Below are 21,621 nucleotides of genomic sequence, written 5' to 3' on the forward strand. Positions count from 1 at the left end.
TTTTTTAGTAGTAACTTGTTTATTTAGGAGATTTTAGTGAATGTAGTGTAGGCCCTTCACTATATGACCGAAGGAATAATTAATTTTGCTTTTGATACATACTATTAATTTGTTCTCGTTTCGATTCGGAAATATTAGTCAAATCGTATAACATCCCGACAAAATTTGTTAATTTTACGGCATTTTCCGCAGTAGAGAAAGGCGATGTCAAGTTAGACAGGTCCATGAAAATGACCTTAGTTTTTCATTAACCTTAATGTTATCCCAAAATCAACATTTTACATTTTCAATTACATTCGTGGAATAGCAAAAGCAATTTTCGATTAAACAGTGTTTACAAACTCATCGTTTGTTTCCTCGTTAGGGGGCCCACCGGCAGCCAACTTGGTTGTCCACCTCATTTGTTGGGTTGGGTGGATAGAGGGGCGTTTGTCGTAGTGAGTAAGGATCCTATATATTTTATACTCTTGAACGGGTTGTGTGGCGATCAAGATGAAGAGGTCTTCCAAGAAGAACGAAGACAAAATTGAGGTCCTGAGTTTTCTCATTCAATTTTATTAGGTGAACTCATATTATGTACCTATCTGGGTCGCCGAATCCGAGTTTCGAGGGTATCAGGCCGAATTCCGGGTCAGTTATTGGTTATTAACAATTTAGTTGCAAAATTGAGTTTCTTCACGTTTTCTTATTTGCAAAACTGGCTGAATTTACCAACGAAAAACGTTTTGATATTTAATTATTTATTTTTTACCAACATACGAGTCACTATTAACATAAACTGCAAAGCTAATTTAAAAACATAAAAATCTTAACCAAAAAGTCAGTAGAAAATGGTAAGGTCCCTAACACAGATGCAGCATTTCCTCTTTGAATCGCTGTGCCGATCCGTTGAATTAAATAATTCCTGGATCTTGTTTCATTAGTAAATAGTAATACCACGAATTTTGTATTGTGGTAAAGTTTCTAAAACTTTTCGCAACATTTCCCCTCAATCGACCATATTAAAAGCATTCATAAACTTGATTTTCAGTATCTAGTACTCTAACAGAATTATGAGGATACTGAAAATAACGTCTGGTAGAATGGATTCCAGCTTCAACACCGCCTTTGGTACCAAATTCCAACTGATGTGGTCGTAAGGACACTCCAATATCGGTGGATATTTTGCAACAAACGATTTCTGCTGACAGCCTTCTATTAGTGGATCCAACAACTATTGGACGACACGACTACATCCATCTTTTTTCTTAAGTGCATGATAAGCTTGTACCATATAAAACAGATGCTGGAATGGTACTGGTTAGCGGTTAACATGGGGTTACATAAAGAGCATGGTGCAACGATCAAATTATTTGCGGATTCGCCTTTTTTAGTCTCAGACTCAGAAAATAAACATGGAGGGCAATGATTTAAAGATAAAGAAGACACTGGATGAAGGCTTATTTAAAAGATGAGGATGTTTCTGCCGCAATTCAATATGTTTTTCTCGGTTTCTATTTGAAATTTTTTATTGAAAATATGTGTGATTGTAGTTAGTTATCCTTATTTTATCTTTTTTAGAACGTAGAATAGCATAGGGGTCCCAAATTAACTAGCAAATCCCTATGGGAAAAATGAAAAAATCGCACAGTATATGAAAATGAATAGAATAGACGAATAAAAAACTTTATGACTAAAAGTGATACATAAATTCGAAAACGATTTCTTACCGATCTACTACTAGGGTGTTTTTTTAAGTTTTTTCTTTATATCTCCTACAGTTTTTGATATATTGAAATATAAGTCACGCTTAAGGGTAGTGAGAATTTACAGGTGTTACTTTTTAAGAGGTCATGTTCCATTTTCCGTCCCTGAACTTTTTGTCGGTCCGCCACTGGTAGATTGTGAAACAAGAAATTGATTTCCTGTGTTTTTTTAGAAACTGTTTGGTCTCTTGTATTTTTTTCGTATTTGTAACCAGTATCGAGAAAAAAAATAAAAATCAATTTTTGGGTAGTTGGCTAAATGAAAGTATAATTTTTAAAATGGCCCAGTAGGCCCTGTATTTGGATAATATCTTGTTTTTATTAGTTTTGACAGTTGGCATATTGTATCTTGTATTTGCATATTTGTTTATAAATTCAAGGTTTAAATTGTAAAGTGAACGGTAGAACTATAATAACACGCTGTAGACCGGTAACGAAGGGGACCTATGTTTGTATGAACTTTTAGTCATAAAATAAACTTGTAACAAATATAGCAAACGAGCTCGTGGGTCACTGTAAATTTAATCAGTTCTTCCATCGGTGATTACTAACCTTTATTGTTTCCTGTTGACAATATAATATTGTATTAGGATATGAAATGAAGAAAAAAGAAAGGGGGAAGGAAAACATTGACATAACTTAACAAAGATAACATAACATTACTTAAAACCTTGAGCACTTACATAGGTACTTCTTCAAACTCATCGACGGTGTAAAAAGCATTTTCGCTTCGAATATTTTTATTGATCTTTTAAAATAATAAACATAATACTGAAAACATAATTGGAAAATTCGGAACCGTTCGAGAATTGTCATGTACACTGACGGACAGACTCATTCATTAGCCAAAGACTTAGCCCCTTCTGTATTTACATCATATTTAGGTACACCCTGTATACACCTCCCTCGTTGTGCTCGCTATAAAAAAAATCTACTCAATACAGTGTATACTTTTTTTACGGGCCATATACAAAAATAAAATTGATGGTGATTTCTCCGAAACGAAACGTTGTTTTGGAAATCTGTCACCGTTGTCTTGTAGAGCTCCAAAAAGTGAGAAGGTTTTTTCTTATTTGTTGTATCTGTTCAAATAACATCAGAAAAAAAACGAAATCGGCAAATTTTGATTTTTTTCGCATATCTTCGGAAGTAATCGGAATTTTCGGGTTTTGTCCAATTCTCTAATTTTACATCTTTATCTTGGACACAGTGCATAGCCGTCATAGATAATTAGGAAAAATCATTTAACTCATGTAGAATTCCAAGAAATGTTAAAATGCATAGTCCATGATAATATCTTCAGTCCATTGTGTACCATAATAAAGCCACTAAGTTATTTGTACGAGAATATCATATTTTAAATTTAAAAATTAGGAGGAATTTAACCACCGCTTTCAACGACAACAGTGCTCTCGTAAAAGGCATGACGGGGGTCTCGACCAGAAATTACCATAAAACCAAGGTATACAGGTAACTAACACAAAATAACAGTATAATATCTACCCTCTTCCGAAACTTCCTTTTCAAGATATTCGTTGCAACCACACCAATTTTGCCATTGTGAGTACTGTCCTCCGACATTTCGTTTGCGAGATATACTTTCAGAAACAGCATTTCGGGAAATACTTTATGGGGCGGGGGGTGGGGCCTCCCCTAAGAGAACAAAATTTGAAAGCCGTCTGGCACATCTTCAAGCTATAAGCTACCTATTGCAAAAAATTCCAGAACTTTAAGACAATTCCTTTAAAAATAGTTCAAGACCACCGCAGAAGTGGGTCCGGACAAACGAACGAGTGGAGGAATCAAGGAATGGCCGGATAAAACGAAAACAAGAGCACGTTTTTAAAATTTTTTTTAATTGCGCTAAAAAGAAACTCTTCCATTTCCATTCTTAGTAAACAATAATAGTAGAAGATCGCACATAATCATAAACGATGCTTTGTCTTTCAAACTGGGTGACTCCCAGAGCGTTCTCGATTTTTTTACAGGTAGAGGAACCCTTAAACAACCTTTTTCAAGAATTGTCCCGATGATTCTTGCAAATCGACGGACTGTGGAATTTCTAGCTGTGTCATTTCAATAAAAAACGTTTTTGTTTCCTGACAATAATCCTGAAAGAAGTCACACCATGGTCACCGATATGCTCGTACTTCGTAGGTAGGTACCTAATTTAAAAAAATATTTTTCCAATACTATTTACTTTGGCTGGCGTCTTTTTTAAGATATTCAATTTATCACTTTTCTCATTAGGAATTAGAACATTCGTTGTTTCTAGTATCAAGATTAGGAAAACAACATCATTTTCGTAAGTACACGCTCGCACAGCAAACACAAATCCATAACTCAAAGTCAACTACCCTCATATTTTAACATTTCTATTTTCTGCCCGAACAATTAATCTTATTAAGTGCGACAACTTGGAATGAAAAAAAGAGCAAGATCATTATAAAAATCTTATATTCAAAATCATATTTTTGCTAATTTTAGTTTGAGACTTTATTTCACCTACGGTAATTATCGAGAATATTAAAAAACGATGTAAAAAATAACAAATTAGCATCTGTCATCAATAATGGCGCCAAGTCAGCAGCTGCGACAAAGAAGTAAAAGTTGCCGAATATCCCGCGGGAGCGTATCAACTTCCGGTTACCCTGACGTCAGTAAAGCATCCTGGCACAAATAAAATACTTAGTACTTAATATTCCTCCAAATAGTTTATATTGGCTCGAAGATTTTTGCAGGATTACTCAGTCAATTTGATGTAAAATAAACAAAACACAGGAATCGTTATATCCCAAGACCGAAATAACCTTAACATAGTTAACACTAATTATTACTGACATATTAACATTTTAATGTCATTCCGATTTTAGTACACAGTTTCATGTAGTTTACCATTTTTTTATCTAAACTAAAAATAATTAGATCACAATTGACCTGATTAGAAAGTACTGGGCAATACAAATTATTGCGGAGATTAAATTTATTTCTTGGCATCATTTACCTGAAATTTCCACAGAGTGATTTATTGTAAGACTTTTTGCAATAATTAATTATTCACTTTGTACGTAAGTTATCAAATTGGCGCCCGTTTTATCATCATTCCCCAAGAAAATTCGAAAAGTCAGAAATATATCCGGATTATCTTTTCTTTTTGTTTCTGTTCCATTTCCATTTTGAAATTATTAGATCATAATTTAATTGTTTATTTAATTATGATTTTGGTTAATCGAATTTATTGAGGAGTAAGATAAACACTGCATACGCAATTTTTTAGTTCGCAATTAATTCTGGTATTGCAGCTGTGATTATACTAACTAAATTGCTTATAACCATTGCAAATGATTACTTTTATAAAATGAATAAAAAATGAAATCATATTATCACTGTACAGCCCTTTATTCTAAAATCTATGCTTTGTACGGAAGGACTACCGGTGCAGGGTCGGATTCGGCAGGCGCGATACCTGTCAAAACCTCAAATGATCCTCTACTTTTGATAAAAATTTGGGTTCCTTCCTACATTTTTCCCAGCAACCACAACATATACAAGGATGAAACCAAAGGCATTATGTACCTATAAGTCGTTATTTGGAAAAAAATGTGTTTTCATCTTTTCCTCCACTCAATTTTTTTACAATCTTACACTCTGTAATCTGTATATATAATAGTTTTAATAGTAAATCAAGACTTTTAGTTGTCAAAAGTTTCACCAGGTGCTGTACGGTCGTTTGTTCGTTCTAACTCATAAGTGAATACCTGATGGAATATCACAGAGCCATTTTTCATTATGATGCTCGTACTGTTCAAGTATGTTTCCAGGACAGGCTCCTACGACTCGAAAAGACCTCAACAATGGAGAGCCCATAAAATTGTTAGATCCGATCCGAATTTGTGCAAAGTTCCCAAGATGTTTAAAGTCTATCTGGGGGAACCACATTGGGTAGGTACTATAGTGCCACTTCTTCTTTATATATAAAATTCTTCTTTTCGTATGTTTGTGACCGAACTCCTAAACGGTTGGACGGATTTTGAAATTTTTTGTGCCTCTGTGTGACCCCGGATGGTTTAGATTCACAATTGGATCCGATCCGATTATAGGATTTTTTTACTTTTTTATTGATGTCGCACTCTGCTATTTCACGCACAGGTAGCATTGCAGGTATTAAAGTGTGTGGTCTTGAAATCCGTCTTTTGACATTAAGAACCTTTGGTTGGAAAGATCTCAAAACTTTCAGGGTTTTCATTAATGATATGCTAATGTTAAGGGGGAGATTATGTATGAAAAATTAAATAAACTGTGAACCAAAAAACACGAAAATACAGGGTGTAAAACAAAACAACTAAAAAGGTTTTCGCCCTAAGGCGAGTAACTTCAGCGCATATTCCATGCATTGATCAGTACTTCTGAAAAGGTCATAGCTATGTACGGTATGTTTTTCTTTATTAGAGGTATCTAATAGAAGTATCTGCAGTTAAAATTTCAGCAAAATATATTATCTTATATTATCTTATTCATGCGCACATTAATCGTCAAGATTTTCTTGGTTCAGGCGCCAGAGCTATAAGCTACACAATGTAAAAAGAATATCTTTTCAAAAATATAACATACCATGGATGATATTAAAAAGTGCTACAGAAAAATCCAAAACAAATTTTTTAATTAAAAAGTCCATAAATTTTATAAAGATTGTGGAATTTCTTTGAATCTTTTTTGTATCTTGTTATGTTATATTTTTGAAATGAGAAATTTATTATACTATATTTCATGTTAAAATCTAGGGGGTGTTTTATTTTTAAAAAAATGAGGTTAGGTCCGAGGTCCTACTTTTTTTAATGGAGCATTCTGTAGATTTTAATCTAAGATGATAACGTACTTTTCCATAATATAATACACCATGGATGAGATTCAAAAAGGATTCATTGCATCTTTGTGTATTTTTGTGAAATTTTGTTTTGCTATATTTTGGAAAAAAGAATTTATAATACTATATTTTTAGAGGGTGTTTCTTTTTGAAAAGTGAGGTCCAATAACCTCGGACCGAACCTCACTTTTAAAAAAGGTTTCAAAATGTGAGGTTCGGTCCCAGGTTATTGGACCTAACCTCTTCTTTTTAATGGAATATCCTGTAGATTTTAATCTAAAAGGGTAGCATATCTTTTCAAAAATATAACATAGATGATACTCAAAAAAGATGGAAGTGATTTAGAAACCCAAAAAAAATTTGAAAAGTTAAAAAGGGTTCAGGTGAAAAAATCCATATATTTCAGAAAGATTTTTACACTTTTTTTGCGTTTTTTTGAATTTGCTGTGTTATATTTTTAAAAAAAGAATATAGTATGCATCTTTCTAGGTTAAAATCTAGAGATGTGCTCTATTTTAAAGAATGAGATTAGGTCCGATAACTTTTTACCTGACTTTGTGCACTTATTTTGAAAACGGTAGGTTATTCAGCAATGAGTATACAAAGGGTTTTGTATAAAACACTTTTCTACATCTCCTGTAACTAAGAGAATATAGGGTCATTGTGAAATTGATTTATTTTCATCCATAATTTCAAATTTTCATTTTACCATTTAAGTTGGGTCCAAAAAGAGCCTATATTACGGATGTGTCGAAAATGGTACACCATGTAGGTACATCTCAGGCTAAAGAGGAACATATCAAAGTTGGAGATATTTTTATTATTTATTGTATTATTAAGTTCCACATTTAATTTTTTGATAGGAGGTTCAGTTTTGTTTGAAATCGTGAACAATTATTCTCCACTCCATTTCATCCTCCCCTGTCCGGATCGATTTGAATTTATTAATCGGCAGAGCACAGCAATGCAAACTTTATAGGGGAGTCCGTGGTGTCCGTCTGTCTGTCTGTGTGTCCCGGTGTCCGTGAACACGATAACTGCCAAACGCTTGAGCCGATTCGGTTCAAACTTTGCACATTTGATCTATATACCACATGTAAGAAGCTTATTAAAAATGGGCCAAATCCAATGACACCGTGGTGCTCTGTCGCTTTTTTAGACCTGCGTTAGGGGTTTATTTTTTCTATTAGATATAAGCACAATAATGTCTCCCTTCTCAATTCTCCTGCTCTTACTAACTTTTGACACCAAAAAGTGCAATTTACTTCACGCCCACCTTCAATTACGTACCTAGACATCTGCATAATATGCAAGTTGCATGTCTATCACATTTACCAAAGGCGAAAGCTTCTGCTTTAAGTTACAAAGCAAAGAATAGGGTTACATTTTAGAAATTAATTTATTTTGTGGCACTAGGATGTGTAACGTAAAAATGAAACGTTTGAAGGGAATTACAAATGATTCAATTCAACATGTGGTGACATTCCTCTCCAAGTGTGGTAGTGGAGGTTTTATAAATTATAAGTGCTTAAGAATAGAATTACACATTTAAACTTCATCCTATTATACGAGAAGGTGGTAGTTTTTCTATTTTGAGCTAAGGTCGACTCTTCTGTCTTCAGTTTTTTTAATAAATAAAAAAAGCTACGCGTAAGCTACCTACTTTAAGCGCGTTTGCAAAATCTGCCGATAGGAAACGCATATGTTTAATTGCATTTAAAAGAAAAGGAATAAGAATGGAGCTTTAACGAACGCGGAGGTGGTTGTAAAATTTGCATGGCAGGAAACATCTGTCTCTTCTTTTAAAAATATTTTACAGTTAAACATAAATTTTTATATTGTAGAGTTATTCGAGAAAAATGGTATTCAAATTGTCATCTACAATGGAATTACCTTTCGCACCCACAGCTTAACGCCACCTTTAAGTTTACCGACAGACATCTGTATTTCGGATGTCTTATCTTCTCACCTAAAATCCGCAAATATACTTGCAGAAGCACGTCCAAGATGAGCAATAACAATATTTAAAGTCAACAAATTGCACCCTGCGAGCAATTGCAATAAAGGTCGGCTTTATTTTTCTGAGGACTTATCCCATTTTACCTATAATCTAGCCACAGACTTTGTACCTCGTGCTCCTGCCGCCTGTAATAATCTTGTCGTTTTTATTACTAAGTGAATGTACCTGAAAAAAGAATGTGGCACGTACAGCGTCTCCGTTATTCACATCTGCACGGCAGACTTTTCGCCACCTTACAATATGAGTTTTATACATTTTTGATCGGCCCAATTTCTAACTTTAGATCTTCTCGTATTTTAAACGTAAAAGGGATCGACCCTAAATTATGAACAGTTGCACCACCCCAATGACACAGGATTCACGGCGTTTATTACGTGTTGCATCTTTAAGGGGGGCGAGTCCACAGCTGCTACAAAAATTTATTCAATTAAATCTGATACATGTAACGAAACGTCATTGCACTGACGTCTTTTAACATACAGAAGGAAGGTAAACGACTTGTGTTTATTCTGTTTCGCAAAAAGAGGCTCTTTCTATTTTTGAGATGTTGCATGACAGCTGACCATAAAATATTAGGTAGCGAGAATTTTAAATTTATAAATGTTTTAAGTTTTAATTTGAAATAATGAACAGGTAGACGTATCCTTTCAAGTATAAAAGAAGGACATCCGGTGGTTTTTTTTTGAAAGAAAGGGCATTTTTCACAAGAGATTAAGAAAAATAAACTATAATTCAACACAACCAGTAAAGTACTACATTTACAAATGCTCCATGATGGCATAGTCCAGCCGACGAATGATAAAAAAAATGTGTAGAGATGAATTTGAAAACCACTTGGAAGCAAACCTATTACAAGTTCCACACCCTCCGAACAGGCGAAGCAAGTGGTCCCCGGAAAGGCAGAATTTTTTTTTGTAGAACAGTTTATAACTAAATCCGGTGGAAAGGAATAAACAGGGTAAAACAAAAGCAACAGAAACACGATCTTCTCCAAAGGTAGCATATTGAGCATATTGTGCTTTCACAGGTTGCCATACCACCTCCTTAGTCCTTGGCCTTTAAGGAGTCACTATGTTGGCTGTTTCTCAAAGAAATGAATGAATTTAATTAGTTTCCCTAACAGTAGAAGAAGAAGTGTTTCATTAATAAAATGTTTGGATGCAAGGCACTCCTCTCCTAAATTTTCATTAAATCCAGCAGCCCTGTAACCAGCCAAACTTAGGCCTTCTTTACTATAATATATAATCCGGCAATTATCCTTCGAATTTAAGAGGCATGATATACTCGTAAAATAGCACAGTATTGGAAGAACTGGGCGTATTTTGTGTTGCCAATTCCAGGACATTTAATTTCAAACAATTTAAAGGATGGGATGTCATTCAATTATCCCAGTTACATATAAACATGCTACGATCATTGGGTCCTATTATTTCATGTTCTTATGATTCTTCAAATTTTTCCGATTCTTTGGAATCCTCGGATACTTTTAATTTTTTTAATCTTTTGATTTCTTATCATTCTTCTGTTTTTCTGCTTTTATCAAACATTAATTCATATTCTTTTTGTTGAACTTTATTTGCGCATGCGAAAGTTATACACGTACAGTCGTACACCTAGTTTTTTTAACGATTCCCGCTGTACTTATATTTCTTGCATCTCCCCATTCTGTGGTAAAAAATTGTGTGCTTTGAGCTGGGGTTTTTTTGTATTTAAAAATATTGAAGTTATCATTGTAAAAAGTTCTCTTTTGTTAAATGTCAGTCAACACTAAATATAATACAAATATCTGAAGAGGTGCCAGAAATATCCACTAGCTTTCTATTTTTTATTTTAACACCCTATATTTTCGTAACGGGACATTTTTGGATCATAGTTCAATCAAATCATTAATTTTTCATTTAGAATTAGCTGTGTATGAGAGGTAAATATAAATGCGTATTCAGTTGCTTTTGTGACTTCTGGTTGCATGGGAAATGATAACAGTTTTCCAGTTTTAAATGGCACCACCTGTATATTCTTGCATGTTTCGATCGATCGACGCCTAACGTGATTTCAGTTAATTTTAATGTCAAAACACGTATTTATCGGAAGAAACTATTTTGTCAACTGTCATTATCAAAATAGGTAGGTAACATTATTGTCTAAGTTTTACGTTTTTGTTTATTTCAAAGCTAAGCCTTTTCAATGCATATTTTCCTCTCTTACACAGCTGTTAAATTTAATTTTTTGTTAAAAAAAAGTTATAACGAAACCACTTCTGAGAAACACCCGGTATATCGAATTGGTGTAGGACTAATTGTTCTTCATTTCCACTCTTCTATTTCCATTTTTTTCTATCTTGCGCTTGTTCTCTACTATCTTCTGCTGGTTAAAATTTACAAAATTATTCTGTCCAATTATTTCTTCTTCGGTCTTCCTTTTTCAGATTGAATTCTAGCTGTACATATTTTCTTTTTTGAAAATGAGCTTGTGGGTTTTTTTCTGGTTGGGTTCTTTAGGCTTAAGCATTCTTGAAATTCTCTGCATAATTTTCTTCTCGTGTTTCAGTTGTATTCCTTCTTTGTCGTCAATTGTATTATGTTCTAGAATTCCATTCCTCAATTTTGATTATTCTATAGATCATTTTGCGGTTCCTGTCTTATTTTCCTCAATATTACGGTCAAATTCGTCCTCTGTCATCTATTCAGCTACTACTTCTCGATATCGACTCTTGTACGATTACACAATTTCATATTCTGTTATTTCTTTATTTATTTATTATCCCTCTCTTGTTCAGGGCCCTCAACAGGCACGCGCCCAATTACAGAGTGACTCGCATAATGCTATCAAGAAACACAGACGTAAAAATAATTTGTACGTTGTGCGAGCGCGAATTTTACTATATATCACGTCGGCATCGATGTTGAGACTAAAGACTAAACACAATTCAATATGCTTATGTAGAAAACAATAAACCTTCTCGAAAAATCTAGTAGGCACATGAACAGGCCGATAAACATTTTAGCAAAACAATCCTTGAATATAGCATAGAAACATTTAAGGAAGTTGTTCAAGGTGGGTTCATCGAACTTTAACTGAAAATTTTGGAATAGAAAGTGGTCGTCAACAGAACCCAGAATCTGAAGTATCAGAAGTAAATTGTTTGTTCATATTGTGTTACTGTGTCCTTTTATACATTTTTTGTTACAATATTTTCAAAATTATTTATTTATATTCAAAGTTAAACATTTCTACCGTCCGAGCAGCTATCGGAAATTTGTTCATCTTACTCATCAAACAAGATTTTGTCATCAAGTTCAGTGTTTTTAACAATAAGTGAAATTCAGAAGCTGTTATCGTGTGTGTGAGTTTAGTACGCCTTTATCGCAAACCTTGTACGCCCTTATTAAGGATTCTCAGATCCTTTATAGCAATATGGGCAGAAGTACTTCTTGTTTTTTTTAAAAAATGATTTTTACGAATACCAAAAAGAAATAGATAGGTAGTTATTGATTTCTTTATACATACTTTTTATTTGGATTTTCAACTGTGGTCCGTGGGGCATATGAAAAATTTTATTTTGACCCCTTGGAAAAAAAGGTTGCCCATGCGTGCTTTACATTGTTGTGTGTTTGTCCGTCATTTGTCCCCCGTTCGCCATAACTCTAGTAGTTATAATCTCCAGATACTTTTTAATTTTTGTCCGTCCGTCCGTCCCTGTGCGCTATAAATCTTTTAAAAGTGACCAATCGTGTTGAAATTTGGTGTACGGGTACTTTGTACATTAGGGTAGGACGTTATTGATTTTCAGGAAGCTGGCTCAACAGGAACAAAAGTTCGAGTGAATCGTGAACAGGAAAAACTATGGCCTCAATATTATAGAAATCAGCATATTTTATTCCCTATGATTCTTAAATGTGTAACAATTCAATATAACTTTTCTCTGTGGCGTAGATCAAAAGTTTTAGAGCAAAATGTACCCAAAATTATTCTTAGGTACACATGAATTTGAAGTTGTAAAAACTTTCAAACGCATTATCTTGATGCCGAAATGGTACATCACATGCACATTTGATAACTGCGTGTGTTTGTGTCAAAGATGTTCCATTGTTTTTCTTAGCCCACATGTATTTTGATCAAAATATGTCAAAATCGTTATTCATGCACCAAGATCGTTGGAAAAAAGACCAACAGAATTATTTCGGTGCCCAAGACATGATTTTGATGCATTTTTTATCAAAACATGTTAAAATTGTTATTGTTGCACAAAGATGGTTGGAAAAAAGACCAAGAACATTATCTCAGTGCCCAAGACCTGAATATGATATGAATCGAAGTTGCAAGTTTAACTAATTGACCGTTAAAATAGTGCTGGCAATACTGAGGATCCTTCGATATTCCGTTGTATCGGTTTATTTCTCATTAGCGTTCAATTGTTCGTCCGAGTCTTTTCTTAAGACTGCAAGCACAGGAACTACCTACTTGTGGCTGTTGCTCCGTTACTGTCAAAGTATCCGGTTTTGCTTTTTTAAATTCTTCATTTTTCTTCCGTCTCAACCCTCTTTATGTTCCAAATGCTTATGAATTATGATTCTTACTTGTACCCGTACTTTTTTATCACTTTCTTGGGCACTGTTACTTGTAAATCTGAATCCCTATCAGAACGTAAACCCTTTAAATGGAAATTTTTGAGTTGTAGGTACTACATTATCTAGACTCTAGCAAGCTCAACCGAAATGAACAATTAATTACTTGTTTACATCGGGACTGCGTTCCGGACTATCTCTGATGGCAACGGCCAACTCCAACTCCAACTTAAATTTTAAATTGTTTAAATTTCTTGTTTATTTATTTTATTACTTACTATAAGATATTTTTTACCAAAATCAGATCTACACCATAGTCATAGCGGACAGACAGGCGGAGAAGTATCCACTATATTTCTCATTTAGGAAAATGTACAAAAACTGTAGTTTGGACAGACAGTTGTATTTTTTCATGAAAACATGATAAAAACAAAAGGGCGCAATGAAAAATGGCAGAAGAGGGGTTTAAACAATATTTTGTAACAATGAGATTGTAATAAAAGGTAACACAAATTTATTAGTGCCAGTGGAGGTTTCCCGGACCTCCACTAAAAGGGAATAAAGTTACCAATACTTCAGTCGTTGTTATCCCATAATAGATACGGTACCAACCATATTCTTACTTTAAGAATATACTATACAATAATCGGTGTCATTGTAACAAAGTACCTAACAAGTGAACTTGAATAAACGCTCGTAAATACTTCGGAATATAATCCCTCTATAACCAAAAATGATCCTTCGCAGTAGGAGGCCCAGTAGGTATACATTTGCCGGAGGGTTGGGTACTCAAAGCTTTTCTCCATTACTTACTCCAAAATTACAACATTCTTCTTCGCCACTGCATGACTTTCCCCATTTGCTTGTAAATGGATTAATTTATTCCAACTTACTGGGAAATACTTATACTCTTATTCAGATAATCAGTAGCAATACAATCTAAAAAGGGATTTAAAAATAAATCAAGGTACCTAGCATTAAATGCTAAATGAATCTCCGAATGCGAATGTCCCTTCCTTTCGAAATGATAGTTTAAATTTAGAACACCCCAAGTTCAATACGAGCTAGGTTATTTTTTGTAGGTAAGAAACATTATAAAAGTTTCAACCAACTGGCCATTAACGAATGTTTAAGGGTTTGAATCCTCTTGTCTGTCTTTTCATTTAAAAGGAGTGGCGTGGGCCTGTAAAGGTCATTATTCTCTCTTTCACAAGTAAAAGCATCCATCAAAGAGTCGAGAATAATGATTCTCGTTCTGTTGTGCGTTTGAAGCCGAAAATTTAATTGAACCGTATTCGACACACTGATGGGACAACCGCACAACCGGAGATCGTTATAATTCTTGAGAACTAGTGTAATTAACAGTCCTTCTGTCAGCCTACTATGAAATATTACTAGGATGTAGGTTCTCTTCTTTAATTGTAAATGTAAAGTGGAAAAGCTTCTTAATCATTTTTTGAACGAGGTCTTATTTTACCTCTAGACGTGTAGGTATTTGTTAAGTACCTACCTGTGTAAAATGGTGACTTGGAAGCTCCTCCTTTTACCTGTCTTACCTGTGCTTAGCTTAATCCAATAAAAAGACGGACCTTCCGCTGAAGCCATGTGTAAGCTTTAGTCGTAATGGCGAATAAGTCAACATTGTACTTTAAATTTTATTGATCATGTTTGGCATACACAATTGCGTTTATCAGGGGGTAGCACGGGGTTTACAGGGGGATATCTGTCATAATAGTGGAGATTCAACTTTGCATGCGGCAGGTCCTTGCGTGACTCCATTCTGTTTCTTTTTATCTTTAGTTCAACAGGACACCCGTGATCCATCACGCAGTAGTATCTGTGCTTGTAATGATTACTAGGGTAGTACGCTGCGTATATAACGTCATCAACGGTGTAGAGTTTCACATCAATCTGTTCTTGAACTAATACAGTCGATAGAAGCATTCGTTCTATTATCTAGGTAAATTCAGAAAAAAAAATGGTTTGGATTTATTTGAATGTGAGGTTACCACAAGTGTTTTATGATCAAAGTCGTTTCCCCAGATAAAGAGATATCTCATCACGTAAGGCTTCTTTAGACTGTTTAAAATGTCGATAATTCCACCATTTTTAATACGATTATTGGTAATGTCTAGCATTCGAAGTTTTGAAAATGGCATTCCAAAGCTTAAAGCTCTAAAACAAATAAAATTCGATTTTAGGTGTAAACGATCTACAATCTATTGTTTTTTTTCTCGTTTTTTTTATTAATGCTTTCGCCTGAATAGGAAAGAGAAAGTAAGGGGTGGCAAATTACCACCGCTCTAGAGCAAGACCTTTGAGAACAATATACCTATAACACAGATTATAGCACAGATTACATTCTGTGCTATCCTATCCTATAGCAAAACATAGACAAAACAAATGCGCGTTAACATTTAAAAAAGCTTTGTTTTCAACAATCGATTTTCTTATCTCTACAAAATACGTGTATGAACAAATTCTTATTGACCAACCAATATGAAAATTATTATTTATGCGAGAAATGGGTACGTCGAAACTCATTACCTGTCGGAGGCGTAACTACGGTATGGCAGGCATGGCACGTGACATGGGTGCCAATCAAGGGGGGCACCAAAAAGGCGCTTTTATAGATATAATTGTTAAATAAAAAAAATAGTCCCAACCCCCTATCTATAGACGGTCGGAGAGAGGTGCAAGATCAGTGCGGGCCATTGGCACCAAACCCCTGTTACTTGTCCAAGAAAATTAATCGATATTCAAAAATTGAATACCATACATTACAAGATTTCAGAATTGCTATGCTACTATTCTACAATGAATGAAATATGCTCCTAAGATTTATTTAAATACATACCTTAATTCCTGAATGGACGAAAATAGACTCATAAACCGTTTGGACCTGTATAGAGCATATATTGCTTTAATGTTGATTTACTTTTTATATTAGAATCCTTTAATTATATTTTACGATAAACATTTGGACTTACATTTTAAACTTAATAATTTCGAACGAAAAATTAATCTTTGCTAAGGAATTCATTGAAATGAAAACGATGTCCATTGTGTCATTTTCCTCTGCATTTCGTTCTAGTTTAGGTAATTCAAATTAATAACCCTAACGTACACTCTTGTCTCAAGTACGTAGATATTTTGTGTGTGCCTGATTTCGTGTCGAATTCACGATGTACATTGTGTATTTTGTTGGCTGCAGCGTTTTAGGCGGTACCCATATACCCATTAGTTGTTGCAACAGTTTTTTTTAACTTGTAATTTTATATACAGGGTGAGTTTTTTTTCATTTTAAGCATTGGGATCTCGGAAACCATAAGACATACGGATTCGGTTAAATAAGGAAAGAGTTGTCGTTTTAAGAGCTTATTTAAGATATGCTTTTGTTTTTTGAAAAAAATCCACAGTTCACTAGATATGAACGAAAAACAGATTTAGTGATTTTTCATTTAACTGTTGTAGAATCGTTAGTATTAGGAATACAACAAAATGACACGAATAAAAGTTTTAGACATTTTAATGCTTAACATGATGAACATACTAATTTATTTTTAGGTCTTACAATTTTTGAGTTATAATACAAACTTTAATTTTTTTAATGGTAGTCATAGTTGGCGTTTACATTTTTAAAAAGGACCAATTTTCCTCTTTATAACGATATAAGGCTTGCTAAATGTACTTTAATAAATAAACGCCCTGCAGTAATTTTCATATTATTGAGAGGTAAGTAAACAGAGTTGGCCATGGAAAACAATATGTAGTGAGGTAGGTACCTTTCATTTACGACGAAAATTGGACAAGCCAATGTTATCTTCATTTTCTACCAAATGAATTTCAAGATATGTAGGATGGGTTAGATTTGGAAACACGACGTAATTTACGCCGGTTTCAACACAACGGTGCCCCGTCGCACAACTAACTGCAAGTTAAATATTGTAACGGAAATGCTCCAGACGTGACGTCTCCTTTAGCGCTCTGGAATTTTCTACGCGTATTCTAGAATATTCGGGACTTACATTGCTTGCGTGTATAAATGGTTGCGGACCGAACATCGCGGCAGTCGACTATCGAACGAGATCGAGCACGGAAATATAAATTGCGAAGTGTGTGTGATATAATAATCGATATAAATTGTACGGTTTTTATAGTGTTTTAGTTTTGTTTAATAAATATTGATATAAATCGAACCCGAATTTATAAATCACGTTACAATATTATAATAGACAAATACAAATTGGTAGCTATCCATCTTATAACGACTCAAAACGGGGTGAAATTGACTAAGTATTATAATAGACATTATTTAAGAGAACAAAAATGTTTTTACTTCTCTTAATAATACAAACAGTTCTGCATTATGTTTATTTGTCAAAGTAAGTACAATGAACCTTATATCATTGTAAACAGAAAAAAATGCACTTTTTAAAAATGTCACAGCCAACTATGATTACTATTTAAAAAAATGTAAGTTTCCGTTATAACTCGAAAATTATAAAAGAATAATAAATATTAATAAATGTATCTTATTAAGCGGAAAAAAATCTACAATTTTTGTTCTTTGCATATGTCTGTATTCCTAATACTCACGATTCTACAACAGGTAAATGAAAAATCACTAAATCTGTTTTTCGCTCATATCTAGTAAACTGTGGATTTTTTTAAAGAAACAAAAGCATATCTTTAATAAACTCTTAAAACTACAACTCTTTCCTCATTTAACCGAATCTCTATGTCTTAAGGTTTCCGAGATCCTAATGCTTAAAATGAAAAAAACTCACCCTGTATATTTAATCCCAATTCACATTATCGGTCACGTCACGGTCAGATTACTGTCCGGTCTCGGTTTGGTCAATTATTATAGAGTGTAATCCTTAAGGCCGATTCACATTATCGGTCAGGTTACGGTCAATTAATGACCGCACCATGAGTGGACCGTGATCTGACCGTGACGTGACCGATAATGTGAATCGGACTTTATTCGGGCATTTTCACTTCGTACTAGGTTGCGTGCGCGGTTGAAGCAGATAAAATTTCCTGCTACTCCGTATATTTGTGTCAAGATCATAGAAGGGGTAATTTGTTCCCTCTTTTGGTGTATGTAAGTTTTTTTTATTCAAGGGTGGGGTGGAGGGGGGGGTTGTTTACTTGATTCGGCAACCTAGTCAAAGTTTTGCTAAATTGTTGGTACAATTATTGTGTTGGCCCTGGGCTTAACCGAGCGGTTCACTGCGATTCGAAACAGATCTTTTAGTCTTATACATACATACAACACGTGGTCATCAAACTTCATGAAATTCTGGCAATTTTAAGATCCGTCCAAGGGTCGCAGTGGGACTTTATTTGAATTTTTGAATTCGTTGTTTTTATCTTGAAAAACACACCCAGATACCAAATACGTCGCGATAAGAATTTTCCACGTTTCCTTGCCTTCCCAAATAACTTAAAAAAATTCAATACGCCTTTGCCTGGATCCATGGGTAGGTAAATAAAGCCCGAAGCCTTAAGTCCGGAGAACTTAAAAATCACCCATGCACGGATGTAACTAGGAAGATAATATGAAAGAAGAGTAAACGATTTATCTCATCTCTGTTTACTAATGTCAACGTAAAACATGACGTAAAGACCGCTGTTTGGCGCTGCAGCAAACGACATAAATGCACTTATTCCATTATGAGTTGCGATAATTTATACTCTACGTCCCGTTGTTGTTTATTAAGACTATTTTCACCCCTCCTTACAGCTACTTACCTACATTCTAGGCATAGGTACGAGTCCTATACAAAATACTCCATTTTTTTGTTGCTGCTTAGAGTATGAATATTATAGGCACGTTACCTACTTAATACTGACCTTGCGCCAGTATCACCGATTCCATTTCCAGCAACATTTAAAGCAAGTAACGGCGGTCTTTTCGAAAGCCACCTTGCAATCAACTCTATACCATGATCCCCTATGTTGTTAAACCCCAAGTCCAAAAACTTTAGGGTTTTATTTAATTTCACACCCAATAGCAGCAATTCAATATCGTGGCCATCGATTCCATTTTTTTGTAAATGAATTTCTGATAAATAAGGGTTAACCTGAAATTCCACGATTGCTTAGTGTTGCACTACATATCGATGGATATATTAAAATCCCTGATCATAGTCTATTTTCACCTTAAGCATTTCTCCTACAGATTCGGCTAAATGAGAGGGATCATACTGATAGTGTTTGGACATTGGAACCAAACGGGAGAAATCAAAAATGCGTAACTTGTTGATGGTCCCTATATCATCACGCATTACTTGCATGAAGTATTGTACTGTTGCCAAAGTTTGATCTGTTTCACCAACGTCCAAATGAAGCAACGTTGTACTTGCTCCTAGTAACTGGGATACAATAACTCCTCCCTATTATGCGTTCACATAAGAAGTTGTATATAACATAGTAACTATTTACTCACCTTAAACCCTAATTTGTTTCCATTTAACCTTAGCGATTTTAATTTTAATGTAGACGAAGCTGTTAGCAATGATTCCACGGCTTTATGACTAATCCCACACGAACCAAGATTCAAGTGAGCTAACGTATTGCCTTCATTTGACAAATAATGATCCACAAGTAGTTCAACACCTTTGTCACCAATTTCGTTGTAGCAAAGATCTAACTTTACAATGATCTTATTATTTTGGAGAAATGAGGAAATTTTGAACATATCTTGGCAATGCAAACGTGTGCTGAAAAATAAATACCGTTTTTAAATATGACGTATGGTGCTAACTAACTGTATTCTTTGCCACAAGTCTTTCCCTTTTAAAACCAAGTTTCTCGTTCCGTCGGAGTTTTTCTCACTGAATAATTGCATAAATACTTCCGTTAGTCTTTCACCCATGTTTATCGGTTGATGTGGAGTAGTGACATTTCATTTATGACATACAAATGTAGGTAGGTACCGACTCCACACAATTAGCGTAAAGGTGGATTCATAGCTCTCCGTTCATACGTTTCCCTTAGTCCGCAGAGTCGTCCTTAGTCCGGACCTTAATAAATTGTGCCATACCTAAGCGTAATCAGAGTGGAATTACGTATCTTTAAACATTATAAATTTCAAGGAATAATAGATACCCAAGCAAACACTAAAAATTTGGCAACGCTGGGATTTCTGCAATTAGGTATATTTATAAACTTATAAACAAGTACAGTTGCCTTGAAATATCCCCTAAGGCGTAGCGTGCGCCAATAAAATTGAGAAAAAGCAACTTAGACCATATAGTACAATATGGTCTAAAGGTAAGTTCATAGTTCTCCGTTCATACGTTTCCGTTTGTCCGTTAGCCAATCAGAAGACAGCAAATTTTTAAATCGTACGTCGTCCGTTTACGACGGAAAAGTTGGTTGAAGTTGAACATTTACGTTTCCGTTGGTCCGTTTTTAACAAGAGTGAGGTTATGTTTGGTATGTTAACAGCGTTCGTCTATACGTTCTTCACGGTAATAATCAGATAGCAATGTGTTCTTACTTTCGTACCATTTTCACATACTGAAAATCACGGAGGGTACAGTACAAAATAAAGTTTAGGTTATGGTTATACTTGCAAATGTACAATGTGGACGGATTGCTATGAACCTTAACAAAATGTACTATCCGTTTGACGGATCAACGCAACGGATGAACGGAGAGCTATGAACCCACCATAAGAAAAGCAATCAAATTTATTAGGCAACACACAATACATATACAATACTATTCTCTATGGCGTTGGATCTCTTACTATGGGTACTCTTTGGTTTTTGTTATTGAGCGATGTTTGAAATGTATCGCAATTTCATATTATAGTTGCGCCCTCTTTACTATTTCTCTTACTATAAAAATTATATTTCGGTAAGCATAGAAAAATTGACACGTGTACCGCTTCATAGTGAACTTGAACGAAGATATGTCTGGCGATAACTAGTCATGTCAAGAAGCGTATTGCGGCAAGCAAGTGCAGTTGCCACGATCTCTTCGGACCTAAAAGTTTTGTTCCATTGACATTCCGTTGTGCCAAAAGCCGAGCATATGAGAAAAGTGTTGATTTACTATTGGTTTAAAGGGGTACAGTAGTCGCGACTGTTTCGTTCAGAAAATAGGGCTCGTTTCGAAATTTCTACCGGGCGAGATTCAAATAGCGAAGAAGGAGATTTAGTATAAATTGTTTTTTGGCGAAACATCGTGCACCATTTTTAATGTGTTGATGTTAATTTTTTAGCGAAGTTATAAGAGCAGACGCGTGCAATTTTATATACGAGAGATTTTATTCAGCGTAAGTGCATGGTAAGGGGTATAAAAAACAATGTTATTACGGAGCTAGCCGTGAGAACCATAAAGATCGATTGTCATATTAAGATATTTGCCAGTGCCATAGAGGTCCAATTAATTGACAGAAGTTCAAGA

General features: G+C 34.6%; 1 protein-coding gene across 1 annotated transcript; it reads right to left on the reverse strand.

The window, feature by feature from the left end:
• Window positions 1-14,856: 14,856 nt before the first annotated feature.
• LOC116170682 (leucine-rich repeat-containing protein 34-like) lies at window positions 14,857-20,113 on the reverse strand. The gene is made up of 6 exons (XM_031487185.1): window positions 19,974-20,113; window positions 19,652-19,925; window positions 19,365-19,598; window positions 19,057-19,286; window positions 15,204-15,369; window positions 14,857-15,150 (listed from the first exon to the last, which is right to left on the reverse strand). The coding sequence occupies exons 1-6, from the start codon at window positions 20,078-20,080 to the stop codon at window positions 14,857-14,859; spliced, it is 1,305 nt and encodes a 434-aa protein (XP_031343045.1). The 5' UTR covers window positions 20,081-20,113.
• Window positions 20,114-21,621: the final 1,508 nt, after the last annotated feature.

Source organism: Photinus pyralis, unplaced genomic scaffold, assembly GCF_008802855.1.
Source record: "Photinus pyralis isolate 1611_PpyrPB1 unplaced genomic scaffold, Ppyr1.3 Ppyr1.4_LG5, whole genome shotgun sequence".
Taxonomy (NCBI): domain Eukaryota; kingdom Metazoa; phylum Arthropoda; class Insecta; order Coleoptera; family Lampyridae; genus Photinus; species Photinus pyralis.

Coding starts and splice junctions, on each gene's coding strand:
- LOC116170682 (XM_031487185.1), bottom strand. CDS start 20,080: ATGGGTGAAAGACTAACGGAAGTATTTATGCAATTATTCAGTGAGAAA. Junction 19,926..19,973: donor GACTTGTGGCAAAGAATACA/GTTAGTTAGCAC, acceptor TTTATTTTTCAG/CACACGTTTGCATTGCCAAG. Junction 15,370..19,056: donor ATCGGTGATACTGGCGCAAG/GTCAGTATTAAG, acceptor TATTTGTTTTAG/AGCTTTAAGCTTTGGAATGC.